This window comes from Miniopterus schreibersii (genome assembly GCF_964146895.1).
Source record: "Miniopterus schreibersii genome assembly, chromosome: 7".
Classification (NCBI taxonomy): domain Eukaryota; kingdom Metazoa; phylum Chordata; class Mammalia; order Chiroptera; family Miniopteridae; genus Miniopterus; species Miniopterus schreibersii.
This window is the reverse complement of record NC_138108.1, coordinates 23,990,691-24,011,290: the sequence shown is the minus strand read 5'-3', so window position 1 is coordinate 24,011,290 and position 20,600 is coordinate 23,990,691. Positions and strand designations below refer to the sequence as shown.

Genomic DNA, 20,600 nt, shown 5'->3' with positions numbered 1-20,600 from the left:
GGCCCCTCCGCGCAGCCCCGCCCGGGGTCCGACGGGCAGGGGCCCAGGGCCACGGGGCCGAGCAGCCACCCGCAGGGCGCGCGGTCCGAGCGCGGCGCAGCCCGGGGCCGGCTCGAACCCGTGGCCGCGCGGCCGCTCCGCGGTTTGGGAGGGGGACCGACCTGAGCGCGCGGACGGGCGACGGGCTAGGATGGCACCGAGCCCGAGTCGCCGCGCGTGACCGACGCGCAGCCTCCGCCGCCAGCCCCGCCCCCCAGACGCGCTGGGAGCGCTCCAGCCGCGTTCCCTCGGGGGCCCCGGCCCCGGCCCTCACCCCGAGTCCGCGCCCGCGGAGGCCTAGCGTTCCTCTTGGCACCGCCTCGCCGCCGCCGCTTCCTCTCGGACGCCTCCACGGCTCTCCGGTACCGGCGGCCTTCTGTCGGGGCATTAGAGCCCGGGGAGGTCATTACCGCCGATCGGCCGCCGGCAGGGGGCGCTTCTCCCTGGCTCACACGCGGGCACAAGCGCCCCTTCCGTCGATTTCCTCCCGCGGAGCACTGCCCGTGAGCGCTTGTAAATGCGAACTGGACCCACCCCAGGACAAAAGCATGACTTGCACACGACCATCTAGTCCACGTTACAATCAATAGGAACCAAGCATTAGGCATTTATTTCCCTTTTTCTAGGCCAGTGAACTCTGAGAACACATTTCTCTTCCAAAAAATCAGGACCTGCTTCTTTTATTTTTTTTTTTATGTAGCAACGATTAAATGTCACCATTTTGATCCAATTTCATTCCTAAACTGAAGTAATCACTAAGTAACTACTTTGACAGAATAAATTAATTTTTAAATCTATTTTTTATTTTCTAATTATACTTTTTAAACACAGATTTGAGGAAATTAACATTTATGTGGACATTTGGTTTCTAGCCTAATGTGGCATAAAAATAAGTAACATAATGAGTGTTAAAAAAAATCAGGTTCATGATGCTTCTCACATCATCATCATTGTACTTAGATGTCACAACAGTATTATGTGTGATTGTGTCAGATCCAGCCTTCCCCATCTCGGAGTGTTGGCAGGTAGGAGGGTTGTTGGCAAGAGGAGGGGTGTTAACCTCAGGATCCTGGACCCATTCCAAGGCTGGTAATTACATTCTGCCAGCCAAAATTCATCCCATAATTTTAATTGGATAAATCCTTTCTGGCCTAAGCTACTGCTATGCCTGTCAAACTGTTGCCACATTTCACCCCAGAGGTGTCTGTGTTTTAGTTGCAAGAATCAGTCCCTTTGAGGTTGGCTTATCAGTTTAAATCCTCAAGTGCTCTGGGATCCTATGGGATTAAATATATATTTAAGTATTCTTTTCCTACTGAATCTGCATAGAAATGTATAAAATAGACATATAACCATGTTAATACCTAAAACCCAATACCCATCTAATGTTAGCAGATAATTTTGAGAGCTCTTTAATCAGATCCATATCCCTAATTTTCTCTTCTTTCCTTTTAGAGCTTTTATTACCTATAGCTTTAGCTTCCAATTTCCAAAAAGTACCCAGTGTCCAAAGTTGACTTCCATGGAGGACGACGGAACTGAAGCCCCCATATTTCATGTTTCCAAACAATCCTATGACGAGACTGCTTGCCAAAAGGAAAGACAGTAGTAACATTCCATTTGGTCTTATCCTATCCCTCCAGAGAAAAGTGTGACAACTCGAGGCCTCATGGCTCTAGCTGTAGCCAATGCCAGAACTGAAGCTTCTTCCCCTTCCTCCTAATCCTCTCGGAGAGGCTCTCTCCCTACAGGGCTGCCAGGTATCAAGTAAGATAACGTTTCTGAAAGTATGAAGACCCGGGAGTTAGTAAACCTTAGTCTCTTTCTCCACTCTACTCTCACCAAACACAAATGGAGAGAAAGCAGGGCCTCTGTGTTCTTTACGGAGGGGCAGTGACTGGCCCTGCCTAAGGACTGTCAGCATATCTTTGGAGAAAAGACAAGGACACGGGTATCAGCAAGTGTGATGAGAAGTGTAGCAATAAGCTTCAGAGTATTATTTTCTTCTCTTCAAGAATGGAAAGGTACCCTTGGTGCTAGTTTAGCTGTACCACGTGTAACCTGCCCATTTCACGTTTAAAAAGGCTGTATATCATATCCACAATGTATGTACATCAAGCCTCTCATTTTTATTGAACTTAGCATGCTTTGGAGGGGTTTTTCATACTTTTTGGGTGAATGTGTTACTCTGACTCCTCGTTTCTCTGGCTAAATCCATGTTCAGGGCATTAATTCCTTTGTTCATTATCATTTCTGTCCAGAAATAAAAGCACTGGAAGAGAGCACAGCTAAAAGTCCAGTGTCAGTTCTATCAATGACAACTGTTTCCCATTGGTTCCCTGGGAGACAAAGAAGACACTTTTCTGTACCCTTCATTTCATTTTTGCAAGCAGGGAGAATGTAGTTCTTGCAGGAGCCTTCCCTGGCCCATCAGAGCTGAGGCGGTAGAAGGGAAAGGTTGTGTTCTAGTGTGGCTCCATGGGCCTACTGGGACCCAGAGCCCAGGTGCCACTTGGGCACAGCTGGGACTAGGGTGAGTGAGTGAGACACTCACCTTGGGAGCAAAATTTAAGTGGGTGCCAAAAAACTCGGTAATGCAATCCCTTAAAAAATCAAAATTGATGCAAAATTAGAAGTCCACAGTGAACACAATAGCAAAATTTTAAATAAAGACTGGCTCCTACCCTGCAGTTGCCAACTTAGTCTCACTCACCTCCCCCTGATCCCTGCCCAATGGTCGTGGTCCCCTTTGTGCCAGCCTGTTTCTGATTGTAGGGTTGAGAGGAAACTGCACCACTCGGCTCTGCCTGCATCCTCTCCTTGGACCCCCAAATGGGCAACAAAACCAGAAATGTCAAGGTTAGAAATTTCCTAGTCAGTGGATCCATATAATTTATAGTCTGTTCAAGAGTTTCCTAGACTTTCATATATATGCAGTTTGGCCAACTTATCTTACAAGAAGGCAAACCCTTATTAAAACAAGCAAAATAATCAACTCTACTAATTGAATGCATTTCATTACCTATTTACCTGATACATTTCAGAATATGGTAATTAGGAAGTTTCTTATTGTCACATGGGATTTTGAAATAATGTTTTAAATAACATTTTAATTAATGCTATGGGTGTTTTCTATTTTCACATTCTAGCAACTACGTTTTCTGGAAAACATGAGTAGAGCATTTCCCTTAGAAAGACATAAGTCTAGTTCCTAATGCAGTTTTTTCATTAAAGATTTCACTCACCTTCTTCTAGCACTGTGTCAGAATTAAATCTACCTCCTTCCCTCCTCATGGAACATGAAAAGATTTTATTTTATTTTTTTCATGTAAATGTTACCTGATAAGTGAAAGATTTTAAAATGTGACTGTCATTTTAGGATAAGTGCAGACGTGGTTTTAATTACTTGTATGTGTTAAGTTATTTGAATCACATGATTATGAAATATGTGTTTTATTAGTCATTTTCTAAAATAGTAAATGGGTCTCATTGCTGCCATTTTTAGTCGGGGTGGGGGGAAGCTATGGTATTCATTTATTTTAAACAAAGAAAAGGAGCTTAATGTCCAGAAAAAAGTTACAGAAATACCTCTATTCCCATTCACCTCTGCCTGTGTTATGGGAGATGATCTCTAAGCATTTTTTGCCTTAATGGAGGGGGGGAAAAAACCACAAAATTTCCAGAATTAACCTTTTTTTCACCTTAAAATTTGGGAAATGTCTTTCCCTTTACACAACATAAATTGGATTCTTCCTCTGTAGTCAGCTGATCTCTTTTATCATGAAAAACCAGCTGTCTAGAATGTAAGCATAGTTATTAGCTTAAATTGAAATCACTCGTTACGCATTCTATTCATCAACACTCGAAATATCTCATGTAACTAGCCAAAAGTTAAAAGTCTATGATCTATCCACCCCTTAATTCATTCCTTGCCTTTTTACGCCTTCCATGTAGTCATACATTCCTTTATTCTTGGACCTGGGCACTGGATGGAATGAAGTGTCTCCTAGAGCCTCTCTCCAAAGCTGTTGTTCATTTGTTTTTTAAATATAGCTATTAATTATATTGCAGATGAAAAGCAATTCCTAAAACAGACTTTGAATCTTTGCTAAAAATTTGTTTTAACTTACAGGACTACGTTAAGATTGTTTCTAAAACTACTGTAATTCACAAAATGTACCTTATTATATCCAGAAAAATGCTCAGAATGTTTAGAAACATTTTCCCCTAAGTAACATAAGTTTTTGTTGGGCTATGAGGTTTTCATCAATAAATATTCATGTGAAAATGTTAACCAGTGGGTAATAACTACCAAATTGCGTTAAGGAAAACGACACATATTGTGACGCTGCAATAGCGCCTAGTAATGCCAGGTGCACTCATAGGCACTTCTGTATTATGGTTATTTAATGTCCTTTGTATATGCAAGTGAATGTCAACTCTTAGTGTCACCGAGAGGGTCACCTCTTATATGAACAGGAGTCAGAGACCCTGAACAGAAGGACTGCTGTGATGTCTGCATGTCCCAGTTCACTTGTGTGTTCAGAACCATCCCTTGTTTGAACAGGAGCCCTTTCAAAGAGAACCACTTCTCCCGCTCTTGGGCAGATCTCCAAGCTTGGTCTCTGCAGGACATTCAAACTGAAAGTTTGAGGAAAGGTTTTCTTGCTGATTTGTCTTTTACTGTATATCTCAGTGTTTGAAGAGATTTAACTTTTTAAATGTATTTTAATTACACTTAAATAGAAAATGTCTAATTTCTTAGGAAGAGGTGGGGAAGGTTAATTTTTGGCTGCTATTGTTTTTCACATTTTCTTTACCCTACCTTGTGCCTCTCAGTTATTATGAAACCCTTTTAGCTTGAAGCTCTGTGTTTCTGGAAAGAATCTGAAAGTAAAAATTTATAGCAGCTCAGCTCAGAATGGACCTGAGAGAGCATCTGGCACCTCCTCGGAACCTTTGCTCAGTATCTGGTCTGGAATAGATGGCAACAGAGGTGGAAGCAGAGCTTGGGATAAAGCAGGGTAGGAGTGGGTGGTGGCAGTGGCCATGTCCACCATCCTACACTTGACCCCTGCTACTGCTGCTCCTGTGGCCCCTCTGTGAACCACAAGGTGCCTTTGAAAACCACCTAGTTCAGTCACTGTTCCGGGACTTGAAGCCCTTTTTTATAACACTGTGAAAGGTTATCACCTTCTGAAGATTAACCCTCTTCTTGAAATGAGTCCATAATGCTGTCTCATGACTACACTACTACTTTTAAATTATTAGGTGGGTTTTGATAATTTTTGTGAATAAAAATAAATATGAGTGGGTACTTATATCTGAAAGAATCCATCAAAGGCTTTAATTAATACTTGAGAGTATGTGGCACAAAAACCAGAAGGAGAAAGGTTTTGGGGGAGGAGAAAAAACGATTCAAACAGATGCAGTCAAATAGAGTAGACAATTATAGGCAGGCAGGCGAGGGTGAGAGCCGCTCAGCCACTGCACCACTAGGCGTCCGGGAGACTAACGCGGCCCTGGCCTTCCCAGGGCCTCTGTCACTTTTAACATCGGTGTTTTCATTTCTCTATTTGGGGAAAAGGCTGGGAGTTTTCCTCCTATGAGATTTCTGCTTTTAAATTTAGATATGGAGCCCGTTTTTCTTTTCTGCAACCACCCCTTACCCATTCAATTTTTTTTTTTTTAATTTCATGTTATGCTATTTTATCTCTGGGCTTAAATTCTAAATGACAACTGAAGTGGTCTTTGTCAGTGGTTTCAGCTACCTATATTTTAAAGCTGAATTTAAATACAAGTATAAACATACTAAATGAAAAATATACAATAAAAATATATTTTGTAAATCACAATCAAATTATATCAAATATTCACTTGATAGTTACTAATTTTACTCAAGTAAAATCCAAACAGTTGTTAATCTTTGGGTTTTCTTTATTTATTAATGTAAGACATAAAATACTCCATTGTTTTATTTCCCTTAAATCTAATATTTTTGTAGTTATTCAAATTATAAAACATATGTTAAACAACTTAGCTCTAATTAGATTGTCTAAAACTTACTGATAAAAGTACAAATAGTAGTGAAGGCTGAGAAAAAAGTATTTCAAAAAATTATCCTGGGTGTAACCTAAAGTAGTTATTGACATAGGAATAAACCAATAGGAAGACTGTATATCCTGCAGAATAACTAGATCTTCCAGCCTTAAAACTAACACCAAACATATTAACAGGAATATATTACATTTGATTCATTATAATGAAAGTAAGTATCTGTGACAACACAATTTTTGTGTATAAAAATGATATTTTCTTTATAGATATGTGATCTTTATTGATCATTGTAATATAAATCTAAGAATATACAGTATTTAGTATATCTAGTAGATCAACTTCAGTTTTTAAGATTTCTAAATGAACCCTGAAATGTATCTCGCCAGATACTTTAGTGGTAATGCGGTAACAGTCAGGCCTCATGGGGCTGCGTGACGGCCACATGCCTAACGTAATTCTTCTGAAGAGACTGTGAAGGCCCGTAGGATGAAGTTCAAGGACCTAACCATGGGGGTGGCCCCACTGTGCTTTCCCAACCTCCCTCCTCGCTCTAGTCTCAGACCCCACAGTATACTGCTCACCAAACGTGCTGGGGACTACTCTGTCTCTGGCTTTGTTTGTGCTTTGCCCAAGTTTTCATTCTATGACTGCCCTCCACCCACCCACCATACCACCTCCACCCGTGAAGCCTTCCTGAACTGTCACATTCTCCAGAACTCATCACGCTCTTTGCGTGTTTTCATAACATCTCACACTCACCACTGAAACACCGACTGCATATTATCGTGCTGTTATTTCCTGTCTCTCTCCCCAGTTAGACTGCACAAGACTAGGATAATTCTTGTCTTCACAATCCCTAGAGCTTAGTCCACTATTGAGTCATAGCAGACACTTTGTAAAAATCTGCTGAAGGAATGAATTAATGGACTGAGAGGTGGATAGTACATAAATGAATGAATGTGTGGGCTAATTAATAAATGAACAGAAAACCAAAAAAGGAGTGAATAGGTCAAGTTTCTCAACTTTGGCACCATTGATATCTCGCACAGGATAATTCTTTGCTGTGGAGGTTGTCCTGTGTGTTAGCAGCATCCCTGACCTCTACCCATTAGATGCCAATAACAGTCTCCGCCACCACATTCAGTTGTGATAATTAAAAATGTCTTCAGATTGCTAAATGTCCCCCAGGAGCAAAACTGCCCTTGGTTGAGAACAGCTGGATGCAGCAATTCGGGTGTAGCTTAGAGATTTGAACTCTGGTCTCTGTTTCAGTCTAGTACTTTTTACATTATGACTTAGCCCTGCTGAGATCCAAGTTCAATTCCTAGTCTTCTTAGAAAATATTCTTAAAACCTGATATCAATAACAGAGTTAACAGTATGGGATAAAGTATTAAAAAGCAACATTAGGAGTAAAGGTATGCCTTATATTAACTAATCTGGTTTACATTGTTTTTTTAAATAGCATTTATCTGTAGTCAGTTATTAAATGGTATTTATTTGGCCCTGCCTAAATATCACTCCTAGAAGGCATAAGGTTTTAAAAAAGATTTTAAACACCACTTCATAGCACCATCTTGTGGATTTTAGAAGAATTCATTTATTTCAGTTTAAAATGTCTAGTTACTTCTCCAGAAAAGGAGGAAATGAGAATATAGAAACTATAAAAAATTAGGATATTTGTTAGTTATTTAAATGTTCTACCATATTCTGAATTAGGACTTAGTGAAGTTTGACTTTCACTTTAGTATGTGGTCAAGATTTCTATTTGGCTTCTATTTCTAAAGTCCCCTTTAGCCTTTGGAAAATCAAATAGCCACACACCTGCGTCATCATCATGATGTCTACATTATGTACAATTAGCAAAGCAGGAGACAATGCCAACAAGGAAGGCCATTCCAATGAACCAATTAATATTTGAATATTCACTTTGAATGTACAGATATAACTTGGAATTAAAATTTCCTTATGTGCTGGAAGTATCGGAAGAGCAAAGTATTGCAAAATAGGAAAGATTGTGAAAGCTGGTAATCTCATATGAAAAACAAATAGAGATCTTTAAATTTTTAAATTGAAAAATAGGGAAAGAGATTGACAATAATCTGAATATTTGTAACTGTACCATGATGTCAAATTTTAAGTTTTTTAATTACTGAGATTTTTTATTGTAAAAGTGTACATTTCAAATTTCTTACATCTAGGAAGTACATCCTATGATGGTATCTAGCTTCAGCCTATGAAAATTGTTGCTATAATACTACACTGTTTGGCATTCAGCTGAAAAGTGTATTTATATACCTCTATTCTAAATCTAAAAGGAGAGTAAAATGGAAAGGAGATGGTGTAAATAGATTTGAAGCTTCTTTCTCTTTTTCAACCATGTGAGTTTTGTTTCTGACTTGAAAGAAGATATTCAGCACAGACTGCCAGGAGCATCAAATGCTAAAGGCAGTACGGTGAGCCTACATGGGATTACAGACTGGGAAAAAGCATTTCTACTAACAGAGGGAGTTAAAATTGAATTTTATAGACGAAATGTTTAATTGGCTATAATTTTTTTTTGTTTTTCCCATCCCAAAACACAGTCTCCTTTTCTCCTTCATGAGATAAACAGCATAGCCATATATTAGAAGATTTTTATTCCCTGATCATCTCTTGTTCATCTCTTCAAATGGAAACACCGAGAATTGCCGACCAGGTTCAGCCTAGGGCAACTGGGTATCCAAGCTCCATTCTTCTCTAAGATAAGGTACCATTACTTTGGGAAATGGGAAAAGGAGAGGTTGTTGAAAAAGAGAACTTTTATGCAGGAACTATCATATAATTGTTTTGACCCCAAAGTAACTATTTTATGTTACTGGACAGTGGACTACTTTTCCAACCTGTGTGGCTAAAACTAGAGCCCCAGCAATTGGATCAGAGCAGTGAAATCTAACAACCCTGACAACAATAATTGGAATGGCATTTAACGCTCTTTAATCCACATTATCTCTGTAAGAAGGCAATCAATGCTATATCCACTCAAAGCCAAACACATTTTTGGCTTTGAGTGGATATATAGAGAGGTCCCCGATTACTCAGTATAGCATAGTGGAAAGAACTTTGGACTACAGATCAAGAAGCCACATTTTTATTCCAGCCTGTTACCAAGTGGGTAACACTGGACAAATGACTCAGGCTCTCTGTACCTCATTTTCCACATGTGAAATATGGGGGAGCTGGACGAAGTATCTATTCTATAATGTCCTTTCCAGTTTCATAGGTTAAGATTCTACGAATGTTCTCTTGGGTGGGAGAACAGCCCAACCTTCGTATTCTCTTTTCATATTCCCAGGGATAATATGACGAGTGTTGCCCTGTACAGTTTAGGGATCTAACAAGATCATCTCTAATTCCTCCTCCTAGTGATCAAAGGTAGAAGTACTATCTGTTAAGTTTTTAAACTTTTCTTAATACCATTTACTTTTCATATATACCACCTCTGCAGAAAAATTTTTTACATATAAATATTTCCCTCAAATTTCAGAGGATAATTCTACTATTCAGAAATCTAGGTTGCAATTCTCTGAACCTTTCATATTTTACAGACTACAATCATATATCCTTTAAAGAATCTTTTTCTGAAGAAGGCTGTGGGACATTTACACATTGAGGTGCTAAGTTTCCCACAATCAAAATAAGTTTGGATCTCACTTGGTATATTGTCTTCTTGGATATTCACAATAGCTATTACAATTTTAATGATTATAAAATCCATTTTATCTTATTTTCTGATTGTTTTAATTTAGTTGATTTTGGTTTGGTTAATCTGGCAGGATTTTGATAGGGTGGGGTGGAATATCACTTCAGGAAATGGCTTTATCTTTCTAAACCTATAATTTTCACCTGACCAGACCCAGAAGCCATTCTGGGAAGGTGTGATGTTGCTCTGGATCTTTTCCAGCTCCTTTGTTTTATTGTATTTAATTTCTTCCTAGAAACAAATAAGAACCTCTGACTTTTCTCTTTAACATGAGGATGGCCACTTAACAGAAAAATGGCTACCTCAGTTCAATATTTAGGTCTTCTCGGTGATTCAGGTATCTCCTGTTTTCATTACTGTACCTATCATTTCAGTATTTGATAAGTTTAATTAAAAGGTAAACAAAAAACGTTGGAGACTATTTTAGTGGGTTCCTTTGTGATACTTTGGTCAAACACAGTAATGAAAGTCCATGTTCAATATTCACTAGAATCAAAAACACTTGAGTGTGAGAATTTTTACACACGCGCGCGTCACATACACACACACACACACACACACACACACACACAAGTTACCTATTTACAAGAATTGAGAAGATCAGTGTAAGAACCTGGAACCTGCAGCAATAAGAAGCAAGAGGGGAAACATTTCTACTTAATGTGAAGTTCTTACCCTACACCAATCTCTCACCTACCGAAATAATATACTAACTTCATAAAACCAGAATCATCATGTGTCTTATGTTGAACACTAGGCAATCCTGGCAAAGGCAATGGGTCAGTTCATCTCAAAGTTAAGCATGGTTTTAAATTTAACCTATAGACACACCATAACAAACAGTGTTCAGGGCAACCAACATAATTTATTTATGGCATTAAACAAAGTTATATTATCAAATATTCTGCTAAATATAGTCATTCAAAACATTTTTTGTTAAATAAACTACATTAATTTCTACATTTTAATGCCATAATATGGACCCACATATCTTAGTATTTTATGGCATTTGCTGACAACTTTGTTTCTATTCAATATTTAAAGATATTCATATTGTGTTTTTCTCTTAGTTATTCACATTCATGTTATTTTTATCTTATTTATAAATTAAGCACATTTAAATTTCTAATACTTTTAAATCTTAAATGAGAAATATTTTTTTTAAAAAGCAACAGGAATTAGACATTGAGCATCCAAAATACTGAAAACATAATCCCTTTAAAATTTCTACCATCTTTTTCCTCCCTCTTCTTTTAATTGAAACTAGTTAGTTTCTTTTGAACATGTCTTTTGCCAATGTTCCTGCAAACTATTTTTGTTTGAAAATTTCAGGGTGGACTAGTTTGTTAGATGAAGGAAACTGTATTTGTAATTACAGCTTAGAAAGTAAAGAAAACCATAAACTCTATTTAGCATCCATTTGACTCAAGGTCAAAATTAGATTTTCTCTTCCTATAATATTTGAATTATAAACTTCTCTTCTTGTAAGTAGGTTTGAGAGGTTGGCTGGAAACTGCAATATAATGTATGAACACCAGACTTAAGGCACAATTTGAAGCAAACAGCTCACTTAATTTTGACCTTGTTCTGCTACAGTAATGATTTTTCAGTCTCAGTACTGGTGCCATTGTACAATTTTTTAATTCAGTAACAAGAGTGGCTTTAACATTTTCAGATTAACCCTATTATAGATTGGAGTCATTTATTTTCATACCCGGCTGTGTAGTGACAGTGATGGTAGTAGTTGCGAAGAAAGGTATTGGGGTCTACTATGCAAAAGAATTATTAATTAGGTACTATGAGAAAATGAAAAAGGTACTGTGGAGAGATAATTCCTGAACTATAGGACCCCGTAATGTACATATTTTTTTAATTTAAGTTTCCATGCCAAACATTCACAAATCAATGTTAGTGAAAATATCCTTTGAGTAGGAAAGCACAGGGATTGGGCTGGAAAAGTCACCTCTCATCAACTCTTATGTGAATGCATCACATCACTTATGATGGTTCCTAAAGGTAAACTGAGAAGTCAAACTTATTGTACTTTATTTTATATAAGACTGTTTATTTATGAAGTCACAAATCACTGAGCTGAAAAAGACCTGAAAAAGTCCTCTGAAGAGATAGGGATTGAATATATGCATCCCTTGTTAAGAAATTAGACTTGAAAAAAAATGGAAAATCATTAAAGGGTTTGCCATGGTCAAATGTTTGAGTCTCCCCAGAACTCATACATTGAAAACTAATGCCCAAGGTGATTAGGAGGCAGGGCATCTGGGGGATTACTAGGTAATGTGTGTGGAGCCGTCATGAATGGGATTGGTGCCCTTATCAAAGAGACCCCAAGCACCCCAATAAAAGGATACAGAAAGAAGTCTGCAATATGTAACCTGGAAGAGGGCCTTCACCAGAACCCAACCACGCTGGCACTCTGATCTTGGATTCCCAGCCACCAGGACTGTAAAAAATAACTTTCTGTTGTTTATAATCTACCCAGTCTACAGTATTTTTTTTATAGCAGCTGATTGGATTAAGATGGTTGTTAGGCCAGAATCTAAGATTAATTTCATTTGATAAATAAATCTGGTTCATGATCAAGCAATGAGAATCACATAAAAGCACTACTAAGTAATAAATTCCAGCACTTGATGAAATGGCTACCCCTACGTTTTTTTCTGCAGATGGCCAGCAGTAGGTAGGTTATCATGGTTAGCTTGGTTATTTGGTTACATTTCCAATAATCTCCTTGAGTTCTTGGGCCCTCCTCCAAGTGAGTGTGAAGATGTGCTGAGGATGACTTGGGCACTGGGTAAAGATAAGTCTAGGCATACCTCCTTAGATTTTCTCCAAGATTATAAAAAACCTGATATACATGATATGGTATTGATTTCTATCATAATTTGTTTTATCTAGAGCTAAAAGTAATTTTTTGTCATGAAGACAAATTTTTTTTTTAATTTCTTTATGTATATATTGTAAGAAGGGCTTTTTAATTTTAGACTGATATCTACATATCAGGCCACATAAATGTTTATTATGCCAGACTCTTAAGAGGAGAGGTAAGTGTTTGCTGACTTTTATATAAAATTTCAAACATGAACATAGAGAAGAGTATAATGGCTCCCACGTATCTAGCTTCAATAATTATCAACATGTAGCCAATTTTATTTCATCTATACCCCGTCTATACCCCATCTATTTTTCCAGTTTCCTCCACCCTACCCCTCGAAGCATAATTTAAAGGAAAACATAGTTATCATATTTTATCCATAAATTTAAGAGGAGGTTTTTGATGTCAATAGATCACTGGTCTTTCCAAGACTTACCTTTGAAAAAGTTCGGGCTACCCAAATGGCTTCCCTCAAGAATCCCTGATCCCAAGCGTGGTTCTGTTCTCTCAAATATCTGCCATGTGTATACTTCCCATACCACTCACTGATCAATGGGATTACCTTCAGTTTATGATTATTAATGTTAATTTGGCAATTTGACTTAAAAGATGTCCAAAGAATCACTATTCATTCACTCATTTATTCATTCAACAAATATTTGCTGTTCTAGACACCAGACATACAGTCTTGAGCAAATTACACAAAGAACCTGCTCTCCAAGCTTATTTTCTAGAATTCTGACACAGAGCAACCACTACTTGGAAGACTATCTCTTTGTAAGGGCATTGATGCTCCTGATTCCACTTTATTTTCCCTCTGGGACACTCTTTAGATCCTCATCAAAGCCTATGTTCGTATATAAGGTTTAACAAGTTTTACATATGTCTATTGCCACCCTACTCCCCCAACTCCCACTCCCTGCCCTGAAGGTTGCTCCAGGAAAGTCTGGAAAAAATATGAATGTCCATATTTTCATCTCAAAATAAAGTATTAATAGAAAAAAAGTAATCTGTGTCCAAAAGTCAAGGTTTTGATAATAAAATTTCTAAATAATTACATGACAGCATTCAGGAAATATGTGTCTCTACACAGTTACTGTATAATTTAGTAACTATGATGTATTATTCTAAAAAGAATAATTATGCAAAATTAGTTTCTTTATATATCAATCTCTATTTTTAAAAACTGATGTTTAGAGCTATAGAGATTATCATTGTTTTTTGCAACATTAAATACCATCTAATTTGAATTCCTTTAAAAAACCATCTGTAGTACTTTGAATTTTTCCTGTTCCAAAACTGACCTTCTCTCTTGAAAGGTACTTGATAGAGAAAAACTCAGTCTTTAAGCACATAAAATATACCTGTCATGAAAAAAAGCATAATGACAAGCAGTCACATAAAAGTTTTTTCCCTTTTTGAATTTAAATTAAACTGGTGTTAGCTGTTTATTTTTATTTCCTCAATCAAAATATTTAATTGTAATAAGCTATAATATAAGGCATTTTCTGTCATTGCGTCTTTGGAGAATAGAAATGGTTTCTAATTTTAAAGACTGAAAAGATTTAATAACTGGATGAATTATATTTTTAAATTCCCATTAATTTATTTTCAAATGAAGAAAACCCACAACTTTGAGAAACTGATTATTATGGGGGAAAAAGGCCTTGATTTGTAATTGTACCCAAATATGAAAGCCTACATTTTGTAAGCACAAAGATTACATTCTCTTCAAAAGATTTGAAAATTCTCATAGGCACATAACTTAGAGAATGAAAAGATTGTAATTTGAAAAATTACAGATTTCATTGTTTTTTTGATGTGTGAAACCTATAAACAAATATCAAGAGATTGTATTGCAAGACTGAAAATCCCTTGTTTAGTTTGTAAGGGACAGTGCCCTATGTGGCTTGCAACCCTGACTTAAAAGAAAAATGCAGAGTAATGCAAAAGACACTCTAATCACTGCATCTAATTACAAAGAAGAATAACTCAGTAAAAAATTTAAGTATCCTTGGGCAGGCGTGTGGTCTGGTGGTCAGAGCATGGGATTTCAAGTCAGTAGTCTAAATTTCTATTTTAAACACCACTTCTAAAATTTTCCATGACTTTGGGTATGACATTAACTTTATTTTTAAATATGAATTTGAGATTCATGCTTGATAATTACAAAGTAGCCTTTTAATCCTCTATTTGAGGGATAAATCTAATACTTATAAATATTAACAGAGGGGCAGGTGTTTTCTTGACTTCCTGGTGGTAAAAAATAACACTTGAAAAAAAGGTCAGGTAATTGTAAATGAATTTAGAAATTTTTTCTGTACCATTTGCCAGTAGCATAGTTATACCCATGTGTTATTTCAAAGTCAGTTTAGGGCATTACTTAACAATCAACTCACTGATATGGTGACTAATTCCAATAGCTTTCCTCTAAATTGCTCCTTTGCTTTTGAGGAAACGGTAGTCCTCAGTGGAGCTAGCGTTGCTCTTTTTATACTAATTGTTATTGTCACTCGAAGGAACTTGTACTCCACAGTGATGTGCCTGCTTTGTATTTTGTTTATGTGTAGTGCTTTTTAAGTGTTCCTCCAAGTGTAATAAGTACAGACAAATTACCATGTTAAGTTTTCTTTAAACTACTGCTAGATTTCTAGGGATGAATGTAGGTAAGTGATTCAAATTCTAACATACCTCTATAAATCAATTACCAAGGTAATTTTCACTGGGAATAATTAACATCTGAATTCAAGGAATGTGACCTGACTTAGAGGACTGTTCTATTTCTTTCTTTCTTTCTTCCTTTCTTTTTAAACAGTTTCAGTACTCTATGGATCTTTATAAGTATGGTAACATTTTTGTATGCTTTTTAGTTCTTAGTTTAGCTAAAGTGTGTGCTTTGTTGTTGGGAGAATCCAGCCAGTCTAATTTGCTGAAATAGCCAGTATACAAATTAGAAACAAAGAGCAAAATCAGGAATATTGTGGGGTATTAATACAGGATGCAGGAGGTTATACAACATGTGGCCAAAATCCCAACCCCATCAACAACCTTCAGCACCTGATCTATTGCACTTTCCAGGCAAAGAGTGATCTTTAAAAACAGCAATTTATCAAGATAATGCCTCATGAAAGGAAATGGAGATCATTATAAGGTAAAGTAAAACAGCTTAAGGACAGGTCTTGTTTTATGTTTCCCTGATTAGAAATGCAGTGTAAGAAAAAGTACTTAAAGCACTATTAAATGGTTCAGATATCAAGTGAGAAATCACTGAGTTGAAGGATCAGATGCCCACAGGGTCAGTCTGGTCTTCTGGCATTAAATAGGAGGAAATTTAGAAGTGAGCTTTCACTACATTTGTCCTATAGGGGAGCTCTTAAATTGGAATCCTTGTGGGATGGTTCGCAGTACTTCTTATAGCTTCAGAGAGTGCCTCCAGATTCCCAAGTGAATGTATGTTAAATAAAAAAGGGGGAAATCCAACGTACAAAGTTTATCAAATTAAAGTTATATATTTTTTTCAAAAAATTTGAACATTTAGGAAAATAGTAGCAGAATCTATTCTAAATGCAGAAATTCAGTCCTGCCTTAAGTTCACCTCTCAACTTCCTGCTTGGGCATGTTCAATGCACCATGCACTCAAAAATAATAACAAGAAAGATAGAAATTTCTTAAAATTTGTTACCTTAGTTATAAAACATTAAATTTTCCTTTTTAAAATCAAATTCTGATTCTTCATGTTCTCTATAGGCTCTGAAATCCAACCCTACTTTACCTCTTTATCTCCCTAGTCCGTAAATACACAATGGAAACAGATTAAAAACAACACCTCCTACACATGTGATGCTGTCCCTCTGTGAAGGACAATGTGAAAAGCAAACAAACATGGGAGTAAATTCCGCTCTAACAAAATGAGGTACAACGGGTCAGCTTCTAGAATAGGGAATGCAGGATTTTCACCTTCATCCACCAGAAGACATTTCTCTATAACAGTCATGATAAACTGTAATTCTTTGACTAATTCAGCTGATACTTGAACTTTCTCCAAAAGTTCCTATTTCCTACCATTAGCCCCAGCTTTATACATATTACAGCGTGAGTTTTGCATTCCAATCCTAAATCTGCTGGAGTACTTTATACAGATAGGGGACATCTGACTTGGTGCAATAGCGCTAGAAACCTGGTTGGAAACTTTGGGAAAAGAGAGTCCCTCTGTTGTCTCAATGTATTACTCATTCTATAAAACTCAAATTTTATTTCTGACATAGCAAAGCTGTCTCTAAAATGTTACCGTGGAATCAGAAATAATTATTTTAACAATAGATTTCTGTAATTTTCATCTTGAATTTATTTTCATTTTGAAGTGTGCTACAATTTTTATGTTGGATTGCCAACCAAAAAAACAAAAAACTTTCAATAATTGTAACTCAGAAGCTATAAAAATGGCAACATGTGTATTAATTGCATTAAAATACAACATCCTCATTATTGACTAAGGTTTTGAAATGATGCCAAATATAACTTTATTAACTCTCACAATCATTAATATTTATCATGATAGAACTTTATATAACAGAAGTAATCACTGTTAGAATTAGGTTCAGCTATGAGAGGCAGAAAACCCCAAGTAACAGTGCTTAAATAAGAGAGTTTTTTTCTCATATAAAATCCAGAAAGAAGATCAGGACTGGCATTATGCATACACATTCAGAATCAGGCTCTTCTTACCTTCTTCAGTATTCAGTCTCCAATTTGTGTTTCAAGGTGGCTACTCTGCCTCCAACTGTTGAATTCATAGACCAGGTAGCAGAAAGAAAAAAATGGGGTATGTCCCACCCAGAACACCTCATTGTAATTTTTATGACTAGCATGTGATCATAATTCTATAACACAGTTAACATCTTCATAATTTTCAATTCTTTAGCCATTATATTATCTTTTAACATAATGTTCGATTATACATTATCTATGTTAAAAGATAATATCTGGGAAAAGATAAAATCATGACTCTCATGCCAAAGCAATATTGAGAAAAAAGAACAAAGCTGGAGACATCATGCTTCCTAATTTCAAACTATACTACAAAACTATAGTAATCAAAACAGTATGGTACTAGCATAATGAACAATGGAACAGAATAGAGAGCCCCAAAATGAACCCATGCATATATATTTTAATTACTTTAAGACCAGTTGACTGACCTTGTGCAGTTTTCTAACTCAAACCTCAGTTTCTCTGCTACAAAATGGATATAAAAAAAACTTATCTCAATGAGTTTTTATAGAATTAAATCAACAATAACAAACACACATTATGTGCACAAAAAAGATTAGTTTCTTCACTATCTTAGGAAGCAGTGGCTTTTTTTTTTTTTTTTTTTTGGCTTTTTTAACTTTACTGTGCCTAAGAGTGACCTTGGGAGTTATTAAAAATGGAGACCCTCTCCTAAACCTGTGAATCTTTGGGTTTGGAGCAGAAAAGCACCAAGAGTGGCTTTTGTGTAGATATTCCCTAGATCCCCTTCTGAGAAAAAATGTGCCAGGTGATAAGGGCACCAGGTAGAGGGAGCAGCTGTTCTCTGGCTAGTTTGCCTTTCTAACAGATTTAACATATGGTTTAAGACAAAAGATTTTCCTTTCTACACCTCCTTTAGCAATCTGTAAAATGTGAATAATAACTACTTCTTCCTTATCATAAAATCCTAAGTGAGAATTTAGAGATCAAATACATTGCTTTCGTCCCAGGTGAAAATGTTGTAAATAATGACCAAGAAAAAGAGACTTAAAGTTGAAACAGGAATAAAACCAAGAGGAAGTGTGTTTGGTAAAAGGCAAGAAATTGTGTTTGGAAGGAGGTGGGACAGGAACACACAAACTGAAACGGGCCTGAAGACAAGCAAAGCAAAGAGGCAGCAGAAGCGCGGGGCACATTAGCCACTAATAGATACTCAATCTCCTATGTTTACTCGGGGATCTCAGGAATAAATAGTTACACACTCAGAAATGGGAAGGAGTTAAAACAAATAGTAGCAAAAGGTACAGGGAGAAAAGAAAAGAAAACACAGGTGAGGGAAAACTGAAAGAAAAAGAAGGCAAAGGGGTTCTGGAATTTATATCTTGCCCGATTCCCTGAGACCTGTGAGAAAAGGAAGCTCTGCTGAAGGGAAAGAACTCAGCAGAACTTCTGAGGGAAGAGCACAGAGTCCAGAACCTAAAGCGCAATTCGCAGCTGGAAGATTTTTCTTCTAAGTCAGCAAATACCCACACAAAGGTTTCATTGAAGGAAATTCGATTCTAAAGTCACTGGGGATGACTTCAGGCTCTCTCATTGACAGATGCCAGGATGAAAGGCTGACTTTCAGGAGTAGGCCAATTTAAAACAAATTTGGGTGGGAAAATTGTGAGGTGAGAAAAACATCTGGCTATTAATGTATTAAAATACAACTTTTTAAATAATTTTTAAATGAACAAGTTATTTATAGTAAACTGACAGGAAGAGGTCATAGAAATGGTAAAAATCCTGACAAAACTAAATACAGAAAGAAAAATTAAGCGTAATAAAACACCCATAGCAAGGTAACTGAGCTGCTAGTTTCACTTTTCCTATTTCCCTCGATTTCTCTCCCTCAGCCATGCTCTAGATTCCCTGTCAGGGAAGTTTTGTAGCTGGTTTAGTTTAAAAGCACAAGTTGCATATACTCAAGCTACTTCTATTTTTTGTAAAAGCCAAAATTCACCAAAGACAGGAACCATATTCTGATAGAAACCCCACTGAGGAGGGGTGAAAGGGGGTATAAACTGTGCCAGCAGAGTTTTGAAGTGTTCTAAAGAGCTTTTATGGGTGCAAAGGACAACTGGACTTTACAACTGCTGTGCTTCTAATAGCATCCAATTTATTCAAGTTGTATAGGTAAAAAACAGTTTTTCTTAAGCCTTGAAACACAACTTGGAACTCTAATAAATGCAATTTATTTTTATTGTGGACTTTTTAAAATTATGAAATATCTCCAAAAAATGAAACTGGACCACCAACTTACACCATACACAAAAGTAAATTCAAAATGGATAAAAGACTTAAATATAAGGCAGGAAACCATAAAAATCCTAGAGGAAAACATAAGCAGTAAAATCTCAGACATCTCTCATAGCAATATGTTTGCTGATACATCTCTTAGGGCAAGAAAAACTAAAGAGAAAATAAACAAATGGGACTGCATCAAAATAAAAAGTTTCTGCATAGCAAAGGAAACCATCAGCAAAATGAAAAGGGAGCCCACTGTATGGGAGAACTTATTTGCCAATGACATGTCAGATAAAGGGTTAATATCCAAAATATATAAGGAACTTATACAACTTAACAAAAGACAATCCAATTAAAAAATGGGCAATGGACCTAAATAAACACTTCTCCAAAGAGGACATACAGATGCTAAGAGACATATGAAAAAATGCTCAATGTCGCTAACCATCAGAGAGATGCAAATTAAAACCACAATGAGGTATCACTTCACACCTGTCAGAATGGCTGCCATCAATAAGTCAACGAACTACAAGTGCTGGCAAGGGTGTGGAGAAAGGGGAACCCTAGTACACTGCTGGTGGGAATGCAGACTGGAGCAGCCACTATGGAAAGCAGTATGGAGGTTCCTCAAAAGATTAAAAATTGACCTGCCATTTGACCCAGTGATCCCACTTCTAGGAATATATCCTAAGGAACCCCAAACACCATTCGCAAAGAACTTATGCACCCCTATGTTCACAGCAGCACAATTCACAATAGCTAAGATCTGGAAAAAGCCCAAGTGCCCATCAGTACATGAGTGGATAAAAAAGCTCATGGTGGCACATTTACACCATTCAATACTATGCAGCTGTGA

General features: G+C 37.0%; 1 protein-coding gene across 7 annotated transcripts in view; it reads right to left on the bottom strand.

Annotated features, from left to right (window-relative positions):
* Positions 1-20,600, bottom strand: part of FTCDNL1 (formiminotransferase cyclodeaminase N-terminal like) — a 62,662-nt gene that overhangs the window by 31,348 nt on the left and 10,714 nt on the right. For 2 of the 7 annotated variants that reach the window (XM_081143463.1, XM_081143465.1), the window contains exon 1: positions 314-476. The exons of 1 other annotated variant lie outside the window; for it this stretch is intronic. In XM_081143463.1, the coding sequence (XP_080999589.1) occupies positions 314-446 (133 nt within the window). In that variant the 5' untranslated portion in view covers positions 447-476. Of the gene's footprint in view, positions 1-161; positions 243-313; positions 477-14,031; positions 14,083-20,600 lie in introns of those variants that run through there. 4 more of the 7 variants (XM_081143462.1, XM_081143464.1, XM_081143457.1 and 1 more) reach the window with 4 other exon arrangements.